Source organism: Eretmochelys imbricata, chromosome 5, assembly GCF_965152235.1.
Source record: "Eretmochelys imbricata isolate rEreImb1 chromosome 5, rEreImb1.hap1, whole genome shotgun sequence".
In the NCBI taxonomy this organism is placed as follows: domain Eukaryota; kingdom Metazoa; phylum Chordata; order Testudines; family Cheloniidae; genus Eretmochelys; species Eretmochelys imbricata.
In genome coordinates, this window is record NC_135576.1 from 5592143 (window position 1) to 5611529 (window position 19387).

General features: G+C 53.2%; 1 protein-coding gene across 4 annotated transcripts in view; it reads left to right on the forward strand.

Moving 5' to 3' along the window:
- The window catches only part of NOL6 (nucleolar protein 6), a 73532-nt gene that overhangs the window by 12856 nt on the left and 41289 nt on the right, over positions 1 to 19387 (forward strand). For all 4 annotated transcript variants that reach the window (XM_077816616.1, XM_077816618.1, XM_077816619.1 and 1 more), the window contains exons 11-20: positions 788 to 903; positions 1465 to 1642; positions 2328 to 2450; positions 3623 to 3771; positions 4592 to 4667; positions 8748 to 8888; positions 9755 to 9872; positions 10093 to 10247; positions 17061 to 17224; positions 19053 to 19205. In XM_077816616.1, the coding sequence (XP_077672742.1) occupies positions 788 to 903; positions 1465 to 1642; positions 2328 to 2450; positions 3623 to 3771; positions 4592 to 4667; positions 8748 to 8888; positions 9755 to 9872; positions 10093 to 10247; positions 17061 to 17224; positions 19053 to 19205 (1373 nt within the window). The remainder of the gene's footprint in view (positions 1 to 787; positions 904 to 1464; positions 1643 to 2327; positions 2451 to 3622; positions 3772 to 4591; positions 4668 to 8747; positions 8889 to 9754; positions 9873 to 10092; positions 10248 to 17060; positions 17225 to 19052; positions 19206 to 19387) is intronic.

Here is a 19387-nt window from a genome sequence, read left to right on the forward strand (position 1 = left end):
TGAGCTGACATCTGGCAGCATTTTATACTAGTTGGAATTCCCTACGTGCTGTAGGTTTCATGCCCAGGTATGTTGCATTTAAACAGCTGCTGTGCTCCACCTCAGAGGTGGCTGCATTTCAGTGGTGTGGGTGAATCAATTCCTTTCTATTACTAGTGTTGTGTAAGCTGCTTTGGGCTCCTAGGGCAAAGGGCCGTTATTTAAAATCGTCTCTGTAGGTTTTTAAAGTGTATATAGTACTGGTGAACGTCTCTAGATTAACCGCTCTGAACTCCTCGAGGTGCAGACCATACTGCCACCCCCCAGGGCGATGTGAGGCCAGTGTCCGGGGCCCAAGATAACCAGTCACAGGGGAGGGGGAACTGCTGCTTCTAGCTGGCCACGCAGAGACACCGTTGGATGCGATAAGGAATCCGGGTCCCGCTCCCCAGGCACAGCTGTTCCTGGTTCTAGCCCCAGAACTGTGTGTGATGCTTTAGAGATGGATGTGAGAGCTCAGCACAGGCACCTTGTGCCTTCTCCTTCCTAAGCCTAATTGTCTCCACCCTGGAGTCATTTTATTTAGGGTTCGTCCTGCCCAACAGTGAGATCTGGGGCCGAGGATTGGCTGGGCTCAGAGCCAGGACTACCTCTGGGCTCCTCCCAGATCGGGGTGGGGTGTGGGGTTGCAGCTGGGCTGCAGATGACTGGGCAGCCAGGGTGCTCTTGGGTGCTGAAGGACCTATGCTCAGGCTGCCAGTGGAATGAACTCTCCCCTATCCTCCGTTCACAACTGCCCCTCCCTCAGGTCCAGTTCGAAGCCAAGCGCTCGATGGAAGTCCTGGACGACCGAACGGTGGATGGATTCCAGTTGCTGCTTATGACCCCCAAACCTCTAATCAGGACCTTGGACCACGTTTTCCAGTAAGTCTGGTTGCCGTGGCTTGGGGACGGTGTGCGGGGGATTAGTCAGAGAGCAGTTGGCTGTCCCAAGCTCAGCACGGGATGCTGGCAAAAGCGCAGCGCAGATGCGGCCCGGTAACTCAGGTCATCATTTGCTCCCTCCCCCCCCCAGCTGCCTCCCACTCCCACTGCAGGTCAGGGTGGCAGACCCTGCTCCCCCCGCCTCAGAAAGGGTGTGCTATGCACACATCCAAGCAGTTTGTTTTGGCTAGCCTAGGTGGCCATTTCAAGGTCTGATCTCCCCTGAGCCACGAGGGCTGGGAACTCCAGTACACGCTGGGAGAGAGCTGGGAATCCCAGCTTAGCTGGTCCACGCTGTATCAGACTTTACCTCGCCAGCTGGATGATGCTGGGTGCACTTGATCCCTTGACTGTGGCCCAGTTCCTGGCCCGTGACCCCCTCCCAGCATCCCTCCTACCGTGGGAGCATTCTGCAGGTGCCACTGCCTTGAAGTGGCTTGGCAGGGGGAAGCCCAGGGGTGTTTCCCAAGGTGACTGAGGCTCTCTCTTCCCTCGCTGCAGCCTGAAACACGTCTCCAAGCTGCAAGGGGCCTGCAAGAAGATGCAGCTGCTGAATGAGCTGATGGATCGAGGCGGGAACTACATAGCTGCGGCCCTGCCCTTCGTCACCTCCCTGCTGGCGCGAGGGCTGGCCGGGAGGGTGCTGCTGCTGACGCACTCCCTGCCCCAGGCACCGCAGGTAACCCCCCCATCTTCTCAGAGCCTCCTGTGCAACGCAGCAGCTGCTTCTCTGATAGCTCCCTCTCCTGCCGACTCTTCCCTCGGGCCTCCTGACTCCTTCCATTGCTGTACTGCCTAGGGAAAGGTGGGAAGGGAGAGTCCTTGCCCTGTGCCCCTCTCAGAGGGGGCTGGCTAGCTCAGGGGGCTGGGGGTGCAGCCTATTGTGCCTTTCGCATCCAGGCTGCTGGTTCAAATCCAGCCCAGGGTCAAAAGTTGTAGCTGTTTGCTGACCGATTCGGGTGGAGCTCCGTCCAGTTCCTGGCTGTCCTGGCTTGGTGGTCTCAGCAGAGAGGCCATGGGGATTGCACCCCCCTTTTCCCTCTCTCGGTGGGGTCCCTTCGAGGCAGGGACTGAGACCCGTTGGTGATGGGGGTAGCGAAAGAACTTGCATTGCTGGGCTGTAGCTAATCTGGATAACCAAGCCGCTGCTTGGCAGCACTACAGCAGAAGCTGGTATGGGGCTCTTGCATGGGGGAGAGGTTTTGAGTGCATGGCTGCCCTGCCTGCCTGGCCCCAGAGGGCAGGGATTCTGGGGAGCAGCACGGCTGGGGGGAATCTACCCAGTAGAGGGGGAGTGGTGCCCGGGCAGGTGCTGCTCTGCCAAAGGTGGTTCCGTTCATGCTGTGTTCCCCGTTTCTCCCCAGTGGCCTATCAGCGCCGAGCCCCCAAAGCACAAGGATGCCGGACACCTGTCATTCGGGCTCTTGCTCACCCCTGAGTTTGCCACTAGCATTCTGGAGAAGGGACCAGAGGCAGATCGACCAGAGGTGAGGGCGAGGCTGCTCCTACCCAGGGTTGGGAGGGTGGCGCTTACATTGCAGTAGCCCCTGGAAGCCTCGCTCAGGGTTCTGTCCTGCTAGGTGCTGAACAAAGGGCTAACAAAAGCCGGTTTTCTGGCACAAGCAGCTTATGACGCACGTACCAGAGACCGCCGAGAGATGCGGGTGGAGGAGCAGGTGATGGCAGACGATCGTCATGCTAAGCAGCGGCCCCAGCACGCTGGCTGCCGAGTAGTCTGTCGGCATTGCAGCAAGGGCCAGTTAAAGAGGGGTCGGAAGGAGGCTGGCGTGGTGGCTTTGTGGGTGTCTACCGGGAGCACCGTCCCGGTGTAGGGGCAGGCTGGTAGGAAGTGCCAAGGTGTCGGGAAGGGAAATCGGACACGGCGACTGGCAGCAGTGGCAAAGCAGAGAGGGGAGCCGAGCCCTCGCTATCGGTTTATGGGTGGCGATAGGGGGAGGCAGAGCTAAGGTGCGGGGAGCAATACACTGTGTGTGTTTGTGCTGGAGGAGGGGATGCCTGGGGAGGGATGCAAAGAGGGGACAATGCACTCAAAGGGATGAGTCCGGAAGAGGAGCGATGGAGCTGAACTGAGACCTTGCACCTGGTCTCTTCCTCCACCCCGCTCCGGGGATCGGGATTGGACCTGACTCTGACGTAATAACAGGGAAAATCCTCAGGCCTTTGAGCAGTTCCACGGGCTGGGGGGGGCGCGGTCTCTGCTGCATCAGCTTTAGCCACATCCTGGGCATACGGGGGCGCTGGGGCATCACTGGAATAGGTCTGAGGGCTGTGGTCACTCCCTAGCAGGCTCTTTCTGCCTACCAAGCCCCCGTGTGCCCGACTCTGATCAGTCCGTTTCAGTGGCTGCGGTGCCCCAGGGCACAGTCTGAGCTTTCCATGTGCGCCCTGCCAGCTTGTGTCTCCATGACCAGGAGGGGCCCCGCCTCCATGGATGCGGGGCGTTCCATCTCCAGGGCCTTGCTGACAAGGTTGGCAGCCAGATAGAGGGGTGGCTTTTGAATGCCTGTCTAGAGGGAACTGGCCTGAGACACCCACACCAGACATGAGGTGGTAAGAGCTGGCAGTTGCAATCGCCATGGGCTGCATTCGCATCCGCGGCTTGCTCCCCCAAGCCATGCTCTGACCGCTCTCTCCGCAGGCTGCCGAGTTCCGGAAGTTCTGGGGGGAGAAGTCTGAGCTAAGGCGGTTCCAGGACGGCGCTATCTGCGAGGCCGTGGTATGGGGCGCGGAAACCATGTGCCAGAAGCGCCTCATCCCTGAGCAGATTGTCAAGCACCTGCTGTGTCTGTGAGTAGGGTGTGACCGCCGTGCTGCCTGGTCAGGAGCACTATGGAGCTGGGGGGTCAGCTGATTACACTGTTCTCAGACACAAGTTACTGGGCTCAGGATAGGGGTAACTGGGTGAGGTTTGAGACTTGAGGACGCTGACATCAGTTAGCCACCGTTACCCCATCGATACAGCCAGGGCTGTTGGGAGTAGGGACTCCTGGATTCTATTCCTAGCTCTGCCACTGGATCTATGTGACCTTAGGGCGGTGGGGGAGTCGCCTTGCACTTCCGTGGCTCAGTTTCCTTATCTCTACAAGGGAGATTTTACCTGCTTGTAAAGTTCTCTGAGATCTTCAGATGGCAGGTGCTGTATCCGTGCAGGGTGTTCATCCGCCCAGTGCTCTGAACACCTGCAATTGGCAATTTAGGCTTAGTGTCCAAAAACGAGACCCTCGCCCGGAACTAAAAGCTTCCCTCAGCTCTACTGATCGCTTCGTGCCCCGCCCCGCAGAGATCTGAGAACAGCAGCTGCGGCTTGCAGTGCTACTGGCAGGTTGGGAGGTTTGGCTGTGAACTCAGCAAGCCTGTAGTTCTCTGAGTTCTTCCAGTGGTTTTGAACCCATGCTCCTTTGGGTATGTTCCTGATAATGCCTTGTCCTGGGCGGGGGAGAAACGAAGTGACCATCTCGTAACCCTAACCTTCCTTGGGTGATGAATTCCCAGGGCTCTAGCAGGCGCTCACCGGTGATGGGGGGTGGGATTTCTGCAGGAGATTGGACTTCCGAGGGTGGGGCCACGTGCATCTCACAGCTCCTCTTGCTTTGGTTTGTCTTTGTAGCCATGCAGATATTCCTGAATCCTCTATCTGCTACACAGGAGCTGTGCTGGAGTCTGTGATCAGAGTTGGGCGAGAGGTGAGGTCTTGTCTAAAATCGCAGGGCTGGGGCAGGAGGTTTCTCTTTGGCGTTTGTGGAAGGAGGCAGGGTGTGAGGGGTGTAGCTCTGGGGCCTAGAGACTCCTGGCTTGCTACTTGTGAGATGCTGAGGTTAACAAAAGGACAGGAAATGTACCTGTCTGAAAACTCAGTGAGGCCCTGAGCCAGTGCAGCAAATTAATTGGTTCTGTGGCTGTCTCATAATCCTTTCCTGCAGTCCCCCTGCTATTCAGCCCTGAGGCTCTCCACACAAACACCGCCTCCTGTCGCCCTCGATCCTGACCCAGAACCTTCCTGCTTTTCCAGCTGTGGGGCTCCCTGTCACCTCTTCCCCTTTGAAATCCACACTGTCCTCTGTTTTCTCCAGGTCTGCGACTAGCTTGCCTTGCTCTAGTTCCTGTAACCTCCTTTCCTTCCCGTCCATTCTCTCCAGGATTCTGCTGCTAACGTCTCTACAGCTGTTCAGTCCCCTCTCTTCCATTCTCCAACCTCCTGCTGGCTCCCTGTCTGTGCCCCCATCCAAGCCAAGTGCCTCCTCCTTGACCTTTAAGGAGCTATGTAATCTCACCCTGCCTATGTCCCTTGTGCCCCTCCCAGTTCTCTTCTCTGTCTCCTCTTCACATCCCAACCCCTAGGGAAAGTCTCATGCTTCTTCTTGGTACCCTCCTCTCCTCCAAATCCCTCCCTAAAACTCACTGCATACGTTCTTTCCTCCAGGAGCCATTCTCTCTCTCTCCCATCTGAGAATAGCCCTCCTGGGGCCTTCATAGCCTAAGTTTCCCATCTTGTCTATATCAAGTTCATCAGGGTAGGGAAAGCGTGTCTCCCTGTGAAGGGCTGTGTAAGTTTAGAGCACTATATCCATGATTTTTGCTGCCCGTGCCAATCCCCACTCCAGAGCTGGCCCTGGTCTGTCTGTTGCAGGTAGAATATCATTGTTGCTCGGCATGTTGGCTCCAGCAGCTGGGCTCCTCTCTTCGAGAAGCTGTTCCTGCCTTGGCTGTCGGGACTGATTTATTACCACAGGGAAGGCTGTGTGATTTTCCCCACCGGCACCAAGCATGTTATTGAAATGTTCCACAGAAAAGTTTCTTTTTAGTGAAAAATCCAAAGCAAAAATACTTCAGCCAAAACCAGCAGTGTTTTGATTGGAAAATGGTGCCATGCTGCCTCATGGGAGTTGTAGTTTGGATTCCTCATACTTCCATTCTCCTCTATAGGCCCAGCTCTCTGGTTGGACTACATCTCCCATGATGGACCACAGTTTCCCCGTCTCTCTTCATCATGGGAGTCCTTGGGAGACGCAGCCCAGCTGAGGAGCCCAACCCCTAGAGGAGAATGGGCACATGAGGAAACCAAACTACATCTCCCATGAGGCACCAAGCTCTCTTGATGCAGGATATCTAAATAAAAATATTTCAGGTTTTAGACAAAATAACTTGATTTTGGGGTGTTTGATTTTTGCAACCAAAATTCAAAATTTTCCACAGAAAACAGATGCTTTTTGTTGAAAAACATCTTTTAATCAAAAATCAAATTTTCTGTTGAAAAACAATTTAGATGGAAAACTTTCACCCAGCCCTACTGCTTGCCTTAAAAGCTGTAAAAGCACCGTCGGAAGCGGTCCTGCCATGACCCTGGGGGATGGATTTGATGGGACCCATCTCTAATTTCCATAATCCAAAGAAGATTTGCACAGAGTTGTTTATTGTATCACTAAGGCTAGGATTATGTCATGGAGGTCATGGATTCTGTGGCTTCCAGAGGCCTCCGTGACATTTTCTGCTTCAGCCCCGGGGTGGTGGGGCTGGAGCTCTCAGCTGGTGGAGGCATTTTGTTATGGTTATTTTTAGTAAAAGTCAGGGACAGGTCACGGGCTTTACTCCTTGCCCATGAGCTAATAATGCTTCCCAGGTCCTGCTGTGGCTTGTTCTGTGGCTGCCCTTAGATGCTGCCCATGGCCCACAGTCATCTGAGAGAAAACGTCTCCAGGTGGCTTTGGTGCTTTTCAGCGTAAGGAGCCGTAGCCCTGAGAGGGATCCATATTGCTCTTTCCATCTTCCTTGGGGCTGGCGCTCCAAGCTCTGCTAACGTTACCTCCAACTTAAGCTGTGCAGGAAGGAGGCTTTTACAGTGTCCCTCTTGTGACTTGGGGTAAGAAACCAGCATGTAAAGCAGGTCAGTTTTGTCACCCGATAAATTGGATAGCGTATTCCAAGACAACTTGGATCAGCATTGGTTGGGATGGGAGGCATTAGAGAAACCCAGTCCCCACCCAGACCTGTTCTGTGGCCTGATCTTTATGTCCCCCATCTCTAGCAGGGAGCAGTTTGGATGGCAGGCTAGCGCCAGGATACAGAATTTGGATTTGAGGAGCTGCTGGGGTTGTGCACAGACACTCCAGTAACTTCCATCTATGAATGCTGCTTCTGGGAGCTGAGCAGGAAGGAATCCAAAATGGGGCCTGGGAGCAAGGGTGGGGGGAGGGTCTTGAGGTGCAGGGTTTCCTAGCCAGTAAGGCCAGAAAGTACAGTTATAATCATCTGGTCTCACCTGCTGCTTAATCCAGCCCAGTGATTCCCATTTAGTGTGGCCTTCAAGCCTGTTGCACTGCCTGGGTACATCTACACTGTGTTAAGAGACCCTCAGCACAGCCGTGGCTGGCCTGGGTCAGCTGACTCGGGCTCTGCCTATGGAGGTAAAAATTGCCGTTTAGAAATTTGGGCTTGGGCTGCAAAGGGGGCAGGTGTCAGAGCCCGGGCTCCAGCCCAAATGCCCGAATGTCTACACGGCAATTTTTAGCTCCATAGTTCGCTAGTTCGGCATCATCTAACCCAAGCTCTGAGAGTTGGTGCCACAGGTATTTTATTTCAGTGTAGACCTGAATACAGGCTATGGCTCTGTATTGCCTATTTGCATGTCCCCTGCTAGCCAGGCCAGGCAACTTTGGGAACATTGGGCAATGAGAGGGAGACAGCAGAGAGAGGGTGAACAAACCATCCTGCTACCCTTCGTTGGGGCAGCCTTTTAAAGACTTCAGTCTGCAATTACCAACTGGTCCAGCAGAGGGTACTGCTGCTCTCCCATAAAATCAGGCATCCTATAGCTGTCGGATCCATCTGCCTTAGCATGGTCCCTCTGAGCTGCTCCTTTGAAATCTGTCTCCGTTCCTGTTCTTTTGTTTGTTCCAGGCCCTCTCCTGAGGGTGGTGGATGGAAATCCCTCTCTCCTCTGTGCTGATTATGTGCCTATCACTGGGCTCTCTAGTACCCTCAAGGTTTCCTCTCCCTCCTCAGTGTTGCACTCGGCAGATGCCTGTCCCATTAGTTGTTGCTTCGCCAGCTGTACAGGCTGTGCTCTTGTCCATCCCACCCATCAGCCCTCTCATCGGATGTTGCTCTTAGTGACCGTCTCTGGTGACGTGGTACCCGGAATGGAATGCAACAGCTGAGCTGCGTAGCAGGAGGGACTCGTGCCTCCCTTCTCCATGATCCAGTGTCTCCCCCGGCAGCTTTTCCTTTATTTGCACCTATGTTGCATTGCTCTGGGCATTCCTAATTTGTTCTCTACTGGCTCTTCCTCCTACTGGGGGGGTGTGTGTGTGTGTTTGTTTCAGCCTTGCTACTTCCTCAGCTTCTCCCTTAGCGCGTACAATATAATTCTTTGTGCTTCCTTTAGTGCCTTTTATAGGGATCTCTTCCTCCGCCACTGAAAAGCAGCCACTTCTGGGGTGGGACATGGCAACTGTGCTTGGCTCCTTGTACTCCTTTCCTTCCCTGTCGTGCAGAGCTGTGGTGGGAGAGAGCAGCAGCGTGCTCCTGCTGTCCCTGATGCTGTTGGCCTGGTGATTGCGTTTGGCAGGACACAGAGAAGTTGGTGGGGGAACTGGTCAGTTGGTAGAGCTGCGCAGTGGGAGAAGCAGCAGGAGGGTTGCAGCTCCCCACTGCTGTGGTTGAGGAGGCAGGGGAGGGGTCCCTGGTTGATTTTTGTTGCACCTGCACTTACAGAGTGGGGCTGGGTGGACTGAGCACTGCCATGTGACCATATGGGGTTTTCTCAGCCTGCAGGGACTGGGGAGGAGGCCATGGTCAGCATTGTCCGCTCCTATGATGACTTGAGCCGCAAGCTCTGGAACCTGGAGGGGCTGCCGCTGATGGTGACAGCTGTGCAGGGGACCCACCCGACCCTCAGATACACGGACGTGAGTCTAATGTGGCAGAGAGAGCACGAGGGATGGGAATGACTGTGCCCCCTTCGCCCCGCAGCAGGCTCCACATTGGGGGGGCTGGGTAACATCCTAGCCATGGTGAGGAGCCAAGTGTGATGGAGACAGGAGCTGGGAGTGGAAGGCTGGGAGCAGGGAATGGCTGCTGTGAGGTACTGGAAGGGGCTTGAGGCTGCGACTGTCGCTTCAGACCCAGCCTGGCCAGAGGAACCAGCCTTGCTAGGGAGCAGCGCTTGGTCCCCTTCTCCCCTCCAGGGCCTGAGCCCCCTGGCTTCACAGCACTCCCAGTCCCTGCCCGGTGGAGCGGAAGAGCTGGTTCAGAAGGCCAACCTGGGTCTTGCATATGGCCATAGGGAGCACTAGGCCCCAAGCCAGCCCTGGATGGCTGGGGTTTGGATGGGGCCCCTCAGGGGTGGGCGATCCAGCACCTGGGGAGCTATGGGAATGGTGCCCTGACTGTACCGTGATAGGGAATTGTCCCCTCCTGGTATGGCAGTAATTCTCCTAGGCCCCAGTCGGGGAGAAGGCTCCACTGCGCTGGGCGCTGTATGTGCGCTCACTCTCGGGAATCCTAGGAGCTGCCACGGAGGAACAGACCCAGTGGCTTCTCTCATCTCCTGTGCGGCTTCCCCAGCCGATCACCCAGCTGTGCCCTGGAGCACAAGGCTTGACCGCTGCGGTGCTGGTGTATTGCACATGGCTGCTTGCGTGGCCATGCTTTTGCTGGCTGCGATGGTGGGCACGAGAATGGCACCGTATTTGGGAGGGACGTGCTGCCTTGCCGTGTGCACCCCGCTTTCTCCAGTATCACCCCATTAAACTTCAGTCTGGCTGTGTCCTAGGTCTTCCCTCCAACCCCCATGAAACCGGATTATTCGTACCACATGAGGATCAAGGATAAGGAGTCGTTGCTTCCATTGGCTGAGAAGCCCTGCCCGGCGTATATAGCCCCAATGAAAGGTAGGGTAGCAAGGAGGGGAAACTGAGGTATGGAGGCCGGGGGGAGAAATAACCTGCCCAAGTTTACATGTGAAGTGCTGGAGCTGGGAACCAAACCCCAGAGTCCTGGCTCCCAGTGCCTTGCTCTAGCCACTAAACTGCCCAGCCCTCTGCATTGTGATCTGGTCTCTCACTGCTGCCCTGGGCTCACCCTGTTCCTGTTGCTGATTTAACCCCTCAGTCGTGTGCCACATGGAAGGGAGCGGCCAGTGGCCGCAGGACAAAGAAGCCATCAAACGTGTCAAAGCCGCTTTCCACCTCCGGCTGGCCGAGCTCCTCAGCCAGCAACACCAACTCCTCTGCCGGCCTGTGGCCACCCACACAGATGTGTACAAGGTACAGACACGGGAACCTGGGGTGCAGGCAGGCTGGGATCCTTCTCTGATGGACTGGTCTGGTCTCAGGAGTCAAGGAGCTTTTGTGCCTGGCTCTCTGAGAGGGAGCCAAAGGAGCTGTGGGGTGGGTACAGCGGCTGGCACTGCCAGCTGCAGAGCTGGGTTTCTGGCTGGTGGGTCGCAGGGACCACCAGGCATGGGGCTGGCATGCTGCTCTTTTTCTTGGAAGGCTGGTCCCTACATGTATTCCACCGTGGGTACGCGTGCGCCTGGAGCTTGAGGACATTGAAAGCAGCGTCTGTTGATCTGCACATGCGCCCTGGCTCACCTTGTGCCTCTGACCAAAAAGATAAAGGGCGGGGCGGACCAATGGCCTCCCTAGTTCCTTTTCGTTGCTGCGTGGTCGTGGTCATAACCTCCAGTGTCTGAAGCTTCGGCTTTATTTCTTTATCTGTGAGCACAGAGTGAGGTAGCTCTAAGTAGCTTTTCGAGGTTTGAATTTAAAAGTTTTATCTGATAATTTTTATTGTTTTTTAGTTAGTCGCTCTCCAGGCTTGGGGAGCTCTTCTTCCACTCTCCCCACCCCTGTTTCTGGTAGTGGGCTGTGCGCAAGATTCTGGGCTGATCAGACCCAGAGTGGGGCAGCCCCCCCATACATCGACCTGACTCAGCGAGGGGTGCCCCCTGCCACAAGGTCTGAATCAGGAGCGAAGGACTCTACTGCATATCCCATGTTGGGGTTTTCTCAGGAGAGCAGGGAGCATTCTCATAAGCATGAGACTAAGTCTTCCTACAAATCCACTTGGAAGAAGGCAGTCTGATTCAGCCCTGGCTAAACTGAGCAAGTCTCTAAGCCCAGCCCAAGAAAACGTAGTACGTCCTAAGTCTCAGCGGCGTGAAAGCTCATAAGTCTAGGGCTCCCATCGGCACCAGATGGCGATCTGGCAGCAAACACGAGCCACCGACCGAACACAGATCACTGAGAGCATCGGTCACCTGTGGTACCATCCTTGTCTTCCATGGCAGTGCTTGAGACAGTCTCACTGCGGCTCCGGTGGTTCGGGCAGACGGGACCCCTCTCGCTCCAGGAAGAGCTGAGACCTGCGCTCCTCCTGAGAACAACTTCTTTCTCCCAGGCCGAATCTCCCCTCCTTCTGGTCCCTCCCTCTCGAGAGAGGTTATGAGTCCCCCAGGAGAGCTGACCTTTGGGAGGAGTTGCTCTCCCATTCCCTTGTCGGGCTATGACTTCCCTCCAGTGGCGCTGTTGGACCCAGAATCAGCTTTCTTCTCATCAGGAGATTCTGAACCGCCCAGTGAACCATCACTCCTTCCTCCAAGACACACCTACCTGGTCAAAAGGCCTGGACCAGTTTGGGACCAAACCTCCACCTCATCACTAAGGCTAAGATTTTTGTCATGGATATTTTTAGTAAAAGTCAGAGACAGGTCATGGGCACTAAAGAAAAATTCACGGAAGCCCATGACCTGTCCCTGATTTTTACTAAAAATATCCATGACAAAATGGGAAGGGGCTGGGCAGATGCCCATGGCTGGGAGCTCCAGGCCCCCCCACCCCTCCTGCAGCTGGGAGCTGCAGGGATCCCCCTGCCTGCCATGCCACGGGGAGCTGTGGAAATCCCCCTGTGATGGGCAGTGGCAGCCAGGGCGTTGCAGGGATCCCCCTGCTGCTGGTGGTGTGGGGAGCTGTGGGGATCCCCCATGCCGCTGGGGAGCTGCGGAGTACTACCCCGCCCGCGGCAGCTGGGAGCTTGGGGGCACCACTGCCCTGCAGCTCCCAGCTGCCAGGGCTGAAGTCACGGAGGTCACAGATTCCGTGACCTCTGTGACTAAACCGTAGACTTACTCATCACCTGCCTTGGAACTGTCAGTACCCCATGCCGTGGGAACCTCTGCAACCCCCATTCGATCCATCCAGTTGGTTATTCTGGGGCTATGGGACCAGTACCATCTCACAGAGCTGGTCTGGTCTGCTAGGGAGTCTCCTCTTCTCTTCCCTCCCCTTTGAGCGGACAACTGGATCTGCCCGCGACCCAACTGAGGAGGAGTATGCGCCGGATCTGCTGGCTTCACCAGAACGGATGAGATTGTCTTCTCAGTCTCCAATATTCTCAAATGAGAAGTGGAGTCCTTCTTACAGTGCGGAGCGACACAGTGGGTTCTTCGGTACCAAAGGGGGGGGGTTTTGCTCGATGTATTTCCTAGGCAGTTGGAGACTCATTCTCGACCTCTGCCATCTTAATCTCTTTATTCTCAAACTCAAGTTTTGCACGGTCACCGTGGCATCTGTAATTACATCCTTGGAAAAAGACATGTGGTTTACAGCCCTTGACATGAAGGATGTCTGTTTTCACATGGACATCCACCCTACTCACAGACGCTTTCTCAAACTCATGGTGGGCTCTGACTACTTTCAATATAGAGAGTTCCCTTTCGGCATTGCTACCACCCCCGGGGGGTTTACCCAGGTGTTCTCTACAGCAGTAGCCTGTAGCAGACGCCGTGGTGTCACTGTCTTCCTCTACCTCGATGATCAGCTCCTTGTCGCCAGGTCACGCCAAGAGACCTGTGTGTTGACTCGACAATCCTGCTACCCCTTTCCTCTTCGGGGGGGTCAGCGTAAATGCCAAAAAATCTGTCCTTGCCCCATGCCGACTTCGTTGGGGCATCCTTAAATTCAGTCACAGCAAGGGCTTGCCTGCTGAGGGACAGGTTTCGGGCTATGACCAATCTTATTTACCAGGTCATAAGCAGCCTCTGAATACCTGTCAAGATTTTTCTCTCTCCTAGGTCATATGGCTTCATGTGATTGTGTCATGCCATTTTCAAGATGCCATCTCTGTTGCCTACAAGTGTGGCTTCAAACAGTGTACTCGCCAAACTGGCAGTCCGTGAACACCATAGTGACTGTTCCTGTCCAAGTGATACCATCCCTGTCATGGTGGCAGAATCCCCACCGGGTATGTGTTGATGTTCCCTTTGTCGCCTCCACTCTGGACAGAAGGATCATTATTAACACGCCCCTGTTGGGTTGGGGAGCCCAGAAGGACAACTGTATAGCACTGGACATCTAGAGAGTCATAGAATATAAGAGGGATAGCTCAAGGGAGGGAGGGATAGCTCAGTGGTTTGAGCACTGGCCTGCTAAACCCAGGGTTGTGAGTTCAATCCTTGAGGGGGCCATTTGGGATCTGGGGCAAAAATTGGGGATTGGTCCTGCTTTGAGCAGGGGGTTGGACTAGATGGCCTCCTGAGGTCCCTTCCAACCCTGAGATTCCATGATTCTGTGATTCTGCGTGGCTCCGGGTTGTGGCAGATGTCAGGCCGAGGGCTGTACTTATGTGGGGGGAAGGATAGCTCAGTGGTTTGAGCATTAGCCTGCTAAACCCAAGGTTGTGAGTTCAATCCTTGAAGGGGCCATTTAGGGATCTGGGGCAAAAATTGAGGATTGGTCCTGCTTTGAACAGGGGGTTGGACAAGATGATCTCATGAGGTCCCTTCCAACCCTGATATTCTATGGATATCAGGATTGGGAGGGACCTCAGGAGGTCATCTAGTCCAACCCCCTGCTCAAAGCAGGACCAATCCCCAACTCAATCATCCCAGCCAGGGCTTTGTCAAGCCTGACCTTAAAAACTTCTAAGGAAGGAGATTCTACCACCTCCCGAGGTAACGCATTCCAGTGTTTCACCACCCTTCTACTGAAAAAGTTTTTTCTTAATATCCAACCTAAACCTCCCCCGCTACAACTTGAGACCATTACTCCTTGTTCTGTCATCTGAGATAATGGCCAATGGCTCTGCAATCACATCTGCCAACTCCTTTAGCACTCTCGGATGCAGCGCATCCAGCCCCATGGACTTGTGCTCATCCAGTTTTTCTAAATAGTCCCGAACCACTTCTTTCTCCACAGAGGGCTGGTCACTTCCTCCCCATGCTGTGGTGCCCAGTGCAGCAGTCTGGGAGCTGGCCTTGTTCGTGAAGACAGGCGAAAAAAGCATTGAGTACATTAGCTTTTTCCACATCCTCTGTCACTAGGTTGCCTCCCTCATTCAGTAAGGGGCCCAGACTTACCTTGACTTTCTTCTTGTTGCTAACATACCTGAAGAAACTCTTCTTGTTACTCTTAACATCTCTTGCTAGCTGCACCTCCAGGTGCGATTTGGCCTTCCTGATTTCACTCCTGCATGCCCGAGCAATATTTTTATACTCCTCCCTGGTCATTTGTCCAATCTTCCACTTCTTGTAAGCTTCTTTTTTTGTGTTTAAGATCAGCAAGGATTTCACTGTTAAGCCAAGCTGGTTGCCTGCCATATTTACTATTCTTTCTATACATCGGGATGGTTTGTCCCTGTAACCTCAATAAGGATTCTTTAAAATACAGCCAGGTCTCCTGGACTCCTTTCCCCCTCATGTTGTTCTCCCAGGGGATCCTGCTCATCAGTTCCCTGAGGGAATCAAAGTCTGCTTTTCTGAAGTCCAGGGTCTGTATTCTGCTGCTGTATTCCCTGTGTCAGGATCCTGAAATCGACCATCTCATGGTCACTGCCTCCCAGGTTCCTACCCGCTTTTGCTTCCCCTACTAATTCTTCCTGGTTTGTGAGCAGCAGGTCAAGGAGAGCTCTGCCCCTAGTTGATTTCTCCAGCACTTGCACCAGGAAATTGTCCCCTATGCTTTCCATAAACTTCCTGAATTGTCTGTGCCCTGCTGTATTGCTCTCCCAGCAGATATCAGGGTGATTGAAGTCTCCCATGAGAACCAGGGCCTGCAATCTAGTAACTTCCGTGAGTTGCCAGAAGAAAGCCTCATCTACCTCATCCCCCTGGGCCGGTGGTCCATAGCAGACTCCCACCACGACATCACCCTTGTTGCTCACAGTTCTAAACTTAATCCAGAAACTCTCAGGTTTTTCTGCAGTTTCGTAGCGGAGCTCTGAGCAGTCATACTGCTCCCTTACATACAGTGCAACTCCCCACCTTTTCTGCCCTGCCTGTCCGTCCTAAACAGTTTATATCCATCCATGACAGTACTCCAGTCATGTGAGTTATCCCACCAAGTCTCTGTTATTCCAATCGCATCATAATTCCTTGACTGTGCCAGGTCTTCCAGTTCTCCCTGCTTGTTTCCCAGGCTTCTTTCATTTGTGTGTAGGCACTTGAGATAACTTGCTGTTTGTCCTGCTTTCTTAGTCTGTGGCAGGAGCCCTCCCCTCTTTCGCTCTCCTGCTCGTGAGTCCAGGGTGCACATCAATGTTCTGGAGTTGCGGGCTGTTCAAAGGGTTTGCAAAGCTTTTCTCCTGCTCATTCAAGGTCACTGTGCCATTGTGATGTTGGACAATATCACAACAGTCTTTTATATCAACCAACAGGGAGGAGCGAGATCCATTCCCCTGTGTGCAGAAGCGGTCAGTCTGCGGAGCAGGTGCGTTGGTAGTCTGCCTCCCAGGAAACCAGAATGTGCTAGTGGATTTTCTCAGCAGACATTGTGCTGTTGATTGTGAGTGGGAGCTACACAACTCTGTGATGACCAATATTTTGACTCCGTGGGGAAACGCCACCAGGGACCTGTTTATCTCCCAAACAGTCAAGAACCATTAGCTTCTTGCGCCTTGTCTTTCTTATCCAGGAAGGTTGCATTCCTGGTTGCCACCACCTCAGCCAGGAGGGTTGGTGAGCTTGGAGCATTGATGGCGGATCCTTCTTACTCTATATTCCATAAGGACACGGTTTCATCAAGTTTACACCCTGAATTTGCCCCCAAAGCAGTTTGCATTTCACCTGAACTAGTCAGTTCACTTACTTGTTTTCTTCCCAAAACCTCTCTCACTCTCAGAAGAAAGGAGGCTCCAATCGCTCAATGGTCAGCGAGCCTGAGCCTTTTACCTGCAGAGTACAAAACCAATCAGAAATTCTCCTAGACTGTTTGTCACCAAAGTGGAAAGGGTCAGGGGTGAGGCTGTCTTCTCTTAAAGAATCTCCAAATGGATCTCAGCAAAGCAAAATACAGCCCACTGGCTGGCTAATCTTTCCCCTCCTCCTGGGGTAAGAGCTCGTTCCACAAAAGTGCAAGCAATGGCCATGGTGTCGCTTCAGGAAGTGCCTTTTACTTGATATCTGCAAGGTGGGTACCTCGAGCGGCTTTCACACCATTGTGAGATGCTACAGCTTGGTAGCGGATTCGTCCGTTTGGTGCATCTTCTGGAATGGCGGTCCTTGGTTCGGCTCTGCCATCCACGACCTCACACTCCCCTCCTTTCGGAGTCCTGCTTGTCCGTTGCCCACAGTGGAATACACAGAGGGACCTGCACTCAAAAAAGAAAAGGAAGTTATTTTACCTTGTAATAACTGGAGGTTTTTCAAGATGTGTGGTCCCGCTCTGTGTTCCACTACCCACCCTCCTTCCCTTCTGCTTTGGATCTTCTGTGATTGGTGGTGGAGAAGGAACTGGAGAGGTGGTCGGCCCTCCCCGCCCTTCATCTCTTTGGTCGGAGGCACCAGGTGAGCCAGGGTGCATATACAGACTAGCAGTTGGTGCTTTCAGACTTCTCCAGCTCCGGGCACATGTCGTGCGTGCATGCTCACGGTGGATAACAGAGGGACGAGACATCTCCAAGAACCTCGGATACTATAAGTAACTTTTCTGTTCTGCATCCTTGACTTGGGGATACAGCATCGTCTCTGCCTCAGAGGGACGTACCTTGGCTTGGGCTGTAACCAAGCTCAAGGCGTATCCCGTGTATGTTGCTCTGGGCTCCTGCCCCCACCCACCGTGGCTCTCTCTCCTGCCCTCTCTCAGGATGGCTATGTTTTCCGTCTCCAAGTGGCCTACCACAGGGAGCCCCACCTCCTGAAGGAGGTGGTCACTCCAGAGGGGATGCTGAAGCACCGGGACACAGAGGAGTCTCAGCAGCTGGAGCTGGAGACTCTCCACCTGCCCTACCTGACCAGCTCTCTGCACGGGTAAGGAAGAGGGGATGCCCTGCAGGGGGAGGGGAGTGCATTATGGGTAGGTGTGACCATTGGTGCCTGGAAGTGCCATACTCAGATTGCTTAATGGGGGCAAACTGCAAAGAATGGGACACATGATCCCCAAACTAGTGGTTATTCTCATAATTCGGTTCACCAAGCCAGCAACAAAACAGCATCTACAATACCTTCCTGGTTACCAAGACGCCAAAACCACAGCTCCCTTAAAGCAACCCAGCCTTGGGCTCCCACCCAGACAGCCAAGTCAAATATGATGAAGATTACGAAAAATCTTGTTCATCATATAAAAAGTGGTACCAATCCCAAGAGATCAGACACATTACCCACCAGGTCAATGAATATTTCAGATCTTACCCAAATACTTGCTGACAGCCAATTCTTGTTAACTAAACTAATATTTATTTTTTAAAAAAAGAGAGAGTATTATGGTTAAAAGATCATTATTCATGCAGATATAAATAGAATTCTTAGGTCAGTTTCATAGTAGAGATAGTGAGCTGCTGAGTTGCACAAAGTTCTTTCCAGACTCAGTTCATTAGGTTATAGTCCGAATAGGCAGTCCACATAAAGAGTTTGTTCAAATTCTTCCATGGGAAATAGCAGGGCAAACCAGATGGGAGCTGGAGAACTCCGTCTCGTGACTCAGGTTTCCCCTGACCAAGCTTAAGCAGATCTGAGATGCAGGATCAGGGCCCCAGAGTTATTTTATAGATCACTGGCAGGCTATCAATAGCCTCTTGACAGCAGCTATTCCTTGGGCTTTGAGGTAAAACCTTCTATTTCCTGTGTATACACAGTATCAGAGGGGTAGCCGTGTTAGTCTGTATCCACAAAAACGAGGAGTCCGGTGGCACCTTAAAGACTAACAGATTTATTTGGGAATAAGCTTTCGTGGGTAAAAAAATCCCCTTCAGCTGCATGGAGTGAAAATTACAGTTACAGGCATAAATATATATTGGCACATGAAGAGAAGGGAGTTGCCTAGGTAACTAGTTGCATTCGTCAGCATAAGATAACTATCCATTAAGCAGTTCATAGATAGATAGTTTACTAGAAACTTCAAAGAGGAACATAGACAATGGTATTATTACACCATCTAAATGTTGTTAATTCCTTTCTGATCTCTTAATCAATAGAATATAGTAACAGTCAGGAACCATCTAGTTACATTGTTAATCTCTAACAAGATATAAGTAAACACATACAAATACCTTTTAGTATTTACCTCTAATTACCTAACAATGTAGGTTTGCATCTCAAAGCTCTAGTCTATCGGACATGGCTATACTAGCTATTTATAAGGAATGGCCCTAATGACCAGTTACATACTTTTCTAATATGTCTTTAAAGGTTGCATTTGGGTCGTTTAGCCTACTAATTGCGTAACTCTTTCTGGCTCAGTGTCACAGTCGGGAACTGGTCCTCCAGCTCTCCACACCTATAAGGAATGGGCAGAGCACTGTGGGGGAGAGAGGAGTGCATGGTGGGTAGGAAACTGATGGGCGGCTTTCTGCTAGATCTGAGACACCTTCCCCTCCAGTTATGACAACCAGTGGGTCTGGGCAGTCGCTATGGAGTGAATGAGACTGACCCATTCCCCCTTCCCTCTCTAGAAAACCCCAGTAAACCCAGTGCCTGCAGCTTGCTCACAGCGAACGATCCATCCGCTCACAGCGAACGATCCATCCGCTCACAGCGAACGATCCATCCGCTCACAGCTCTGTAATCAGAGGCCATTGGGGTGGCTTGGGTGACTGGAATAACAAGGTGATGCTGTTGCTTCTCATTCTTCTCCCTGCAGGCTCCAGCAGCAACACCCCGCCTTCAGCGGCACCTCCCGGCTAGCCAAGCGCTGGGTCCGCGCCCAGCTGCTGAGTGACAGCCTCTCGGATGAGTGCGTGGATCTGCTGGCGGCGTCTCTGTTCTTGCACCCCGGACCTTTCACCCCGCCGAGGTGAGAACCAGGGTTCCCTGGCCTCACTGCTTTTTGTGTTGGGTTAACTCTCTCCTGTTTTCTTGAGATGCTTTGGGTGGGGGAACTGAGGACAGGGCTGGGAGTCCTGCCCGGCCAGCTGGGAGGGCGGGGCTGGGCGTCCTGCCCTAGCACACACTGTGTTTTTAATGGCTTATTAATGA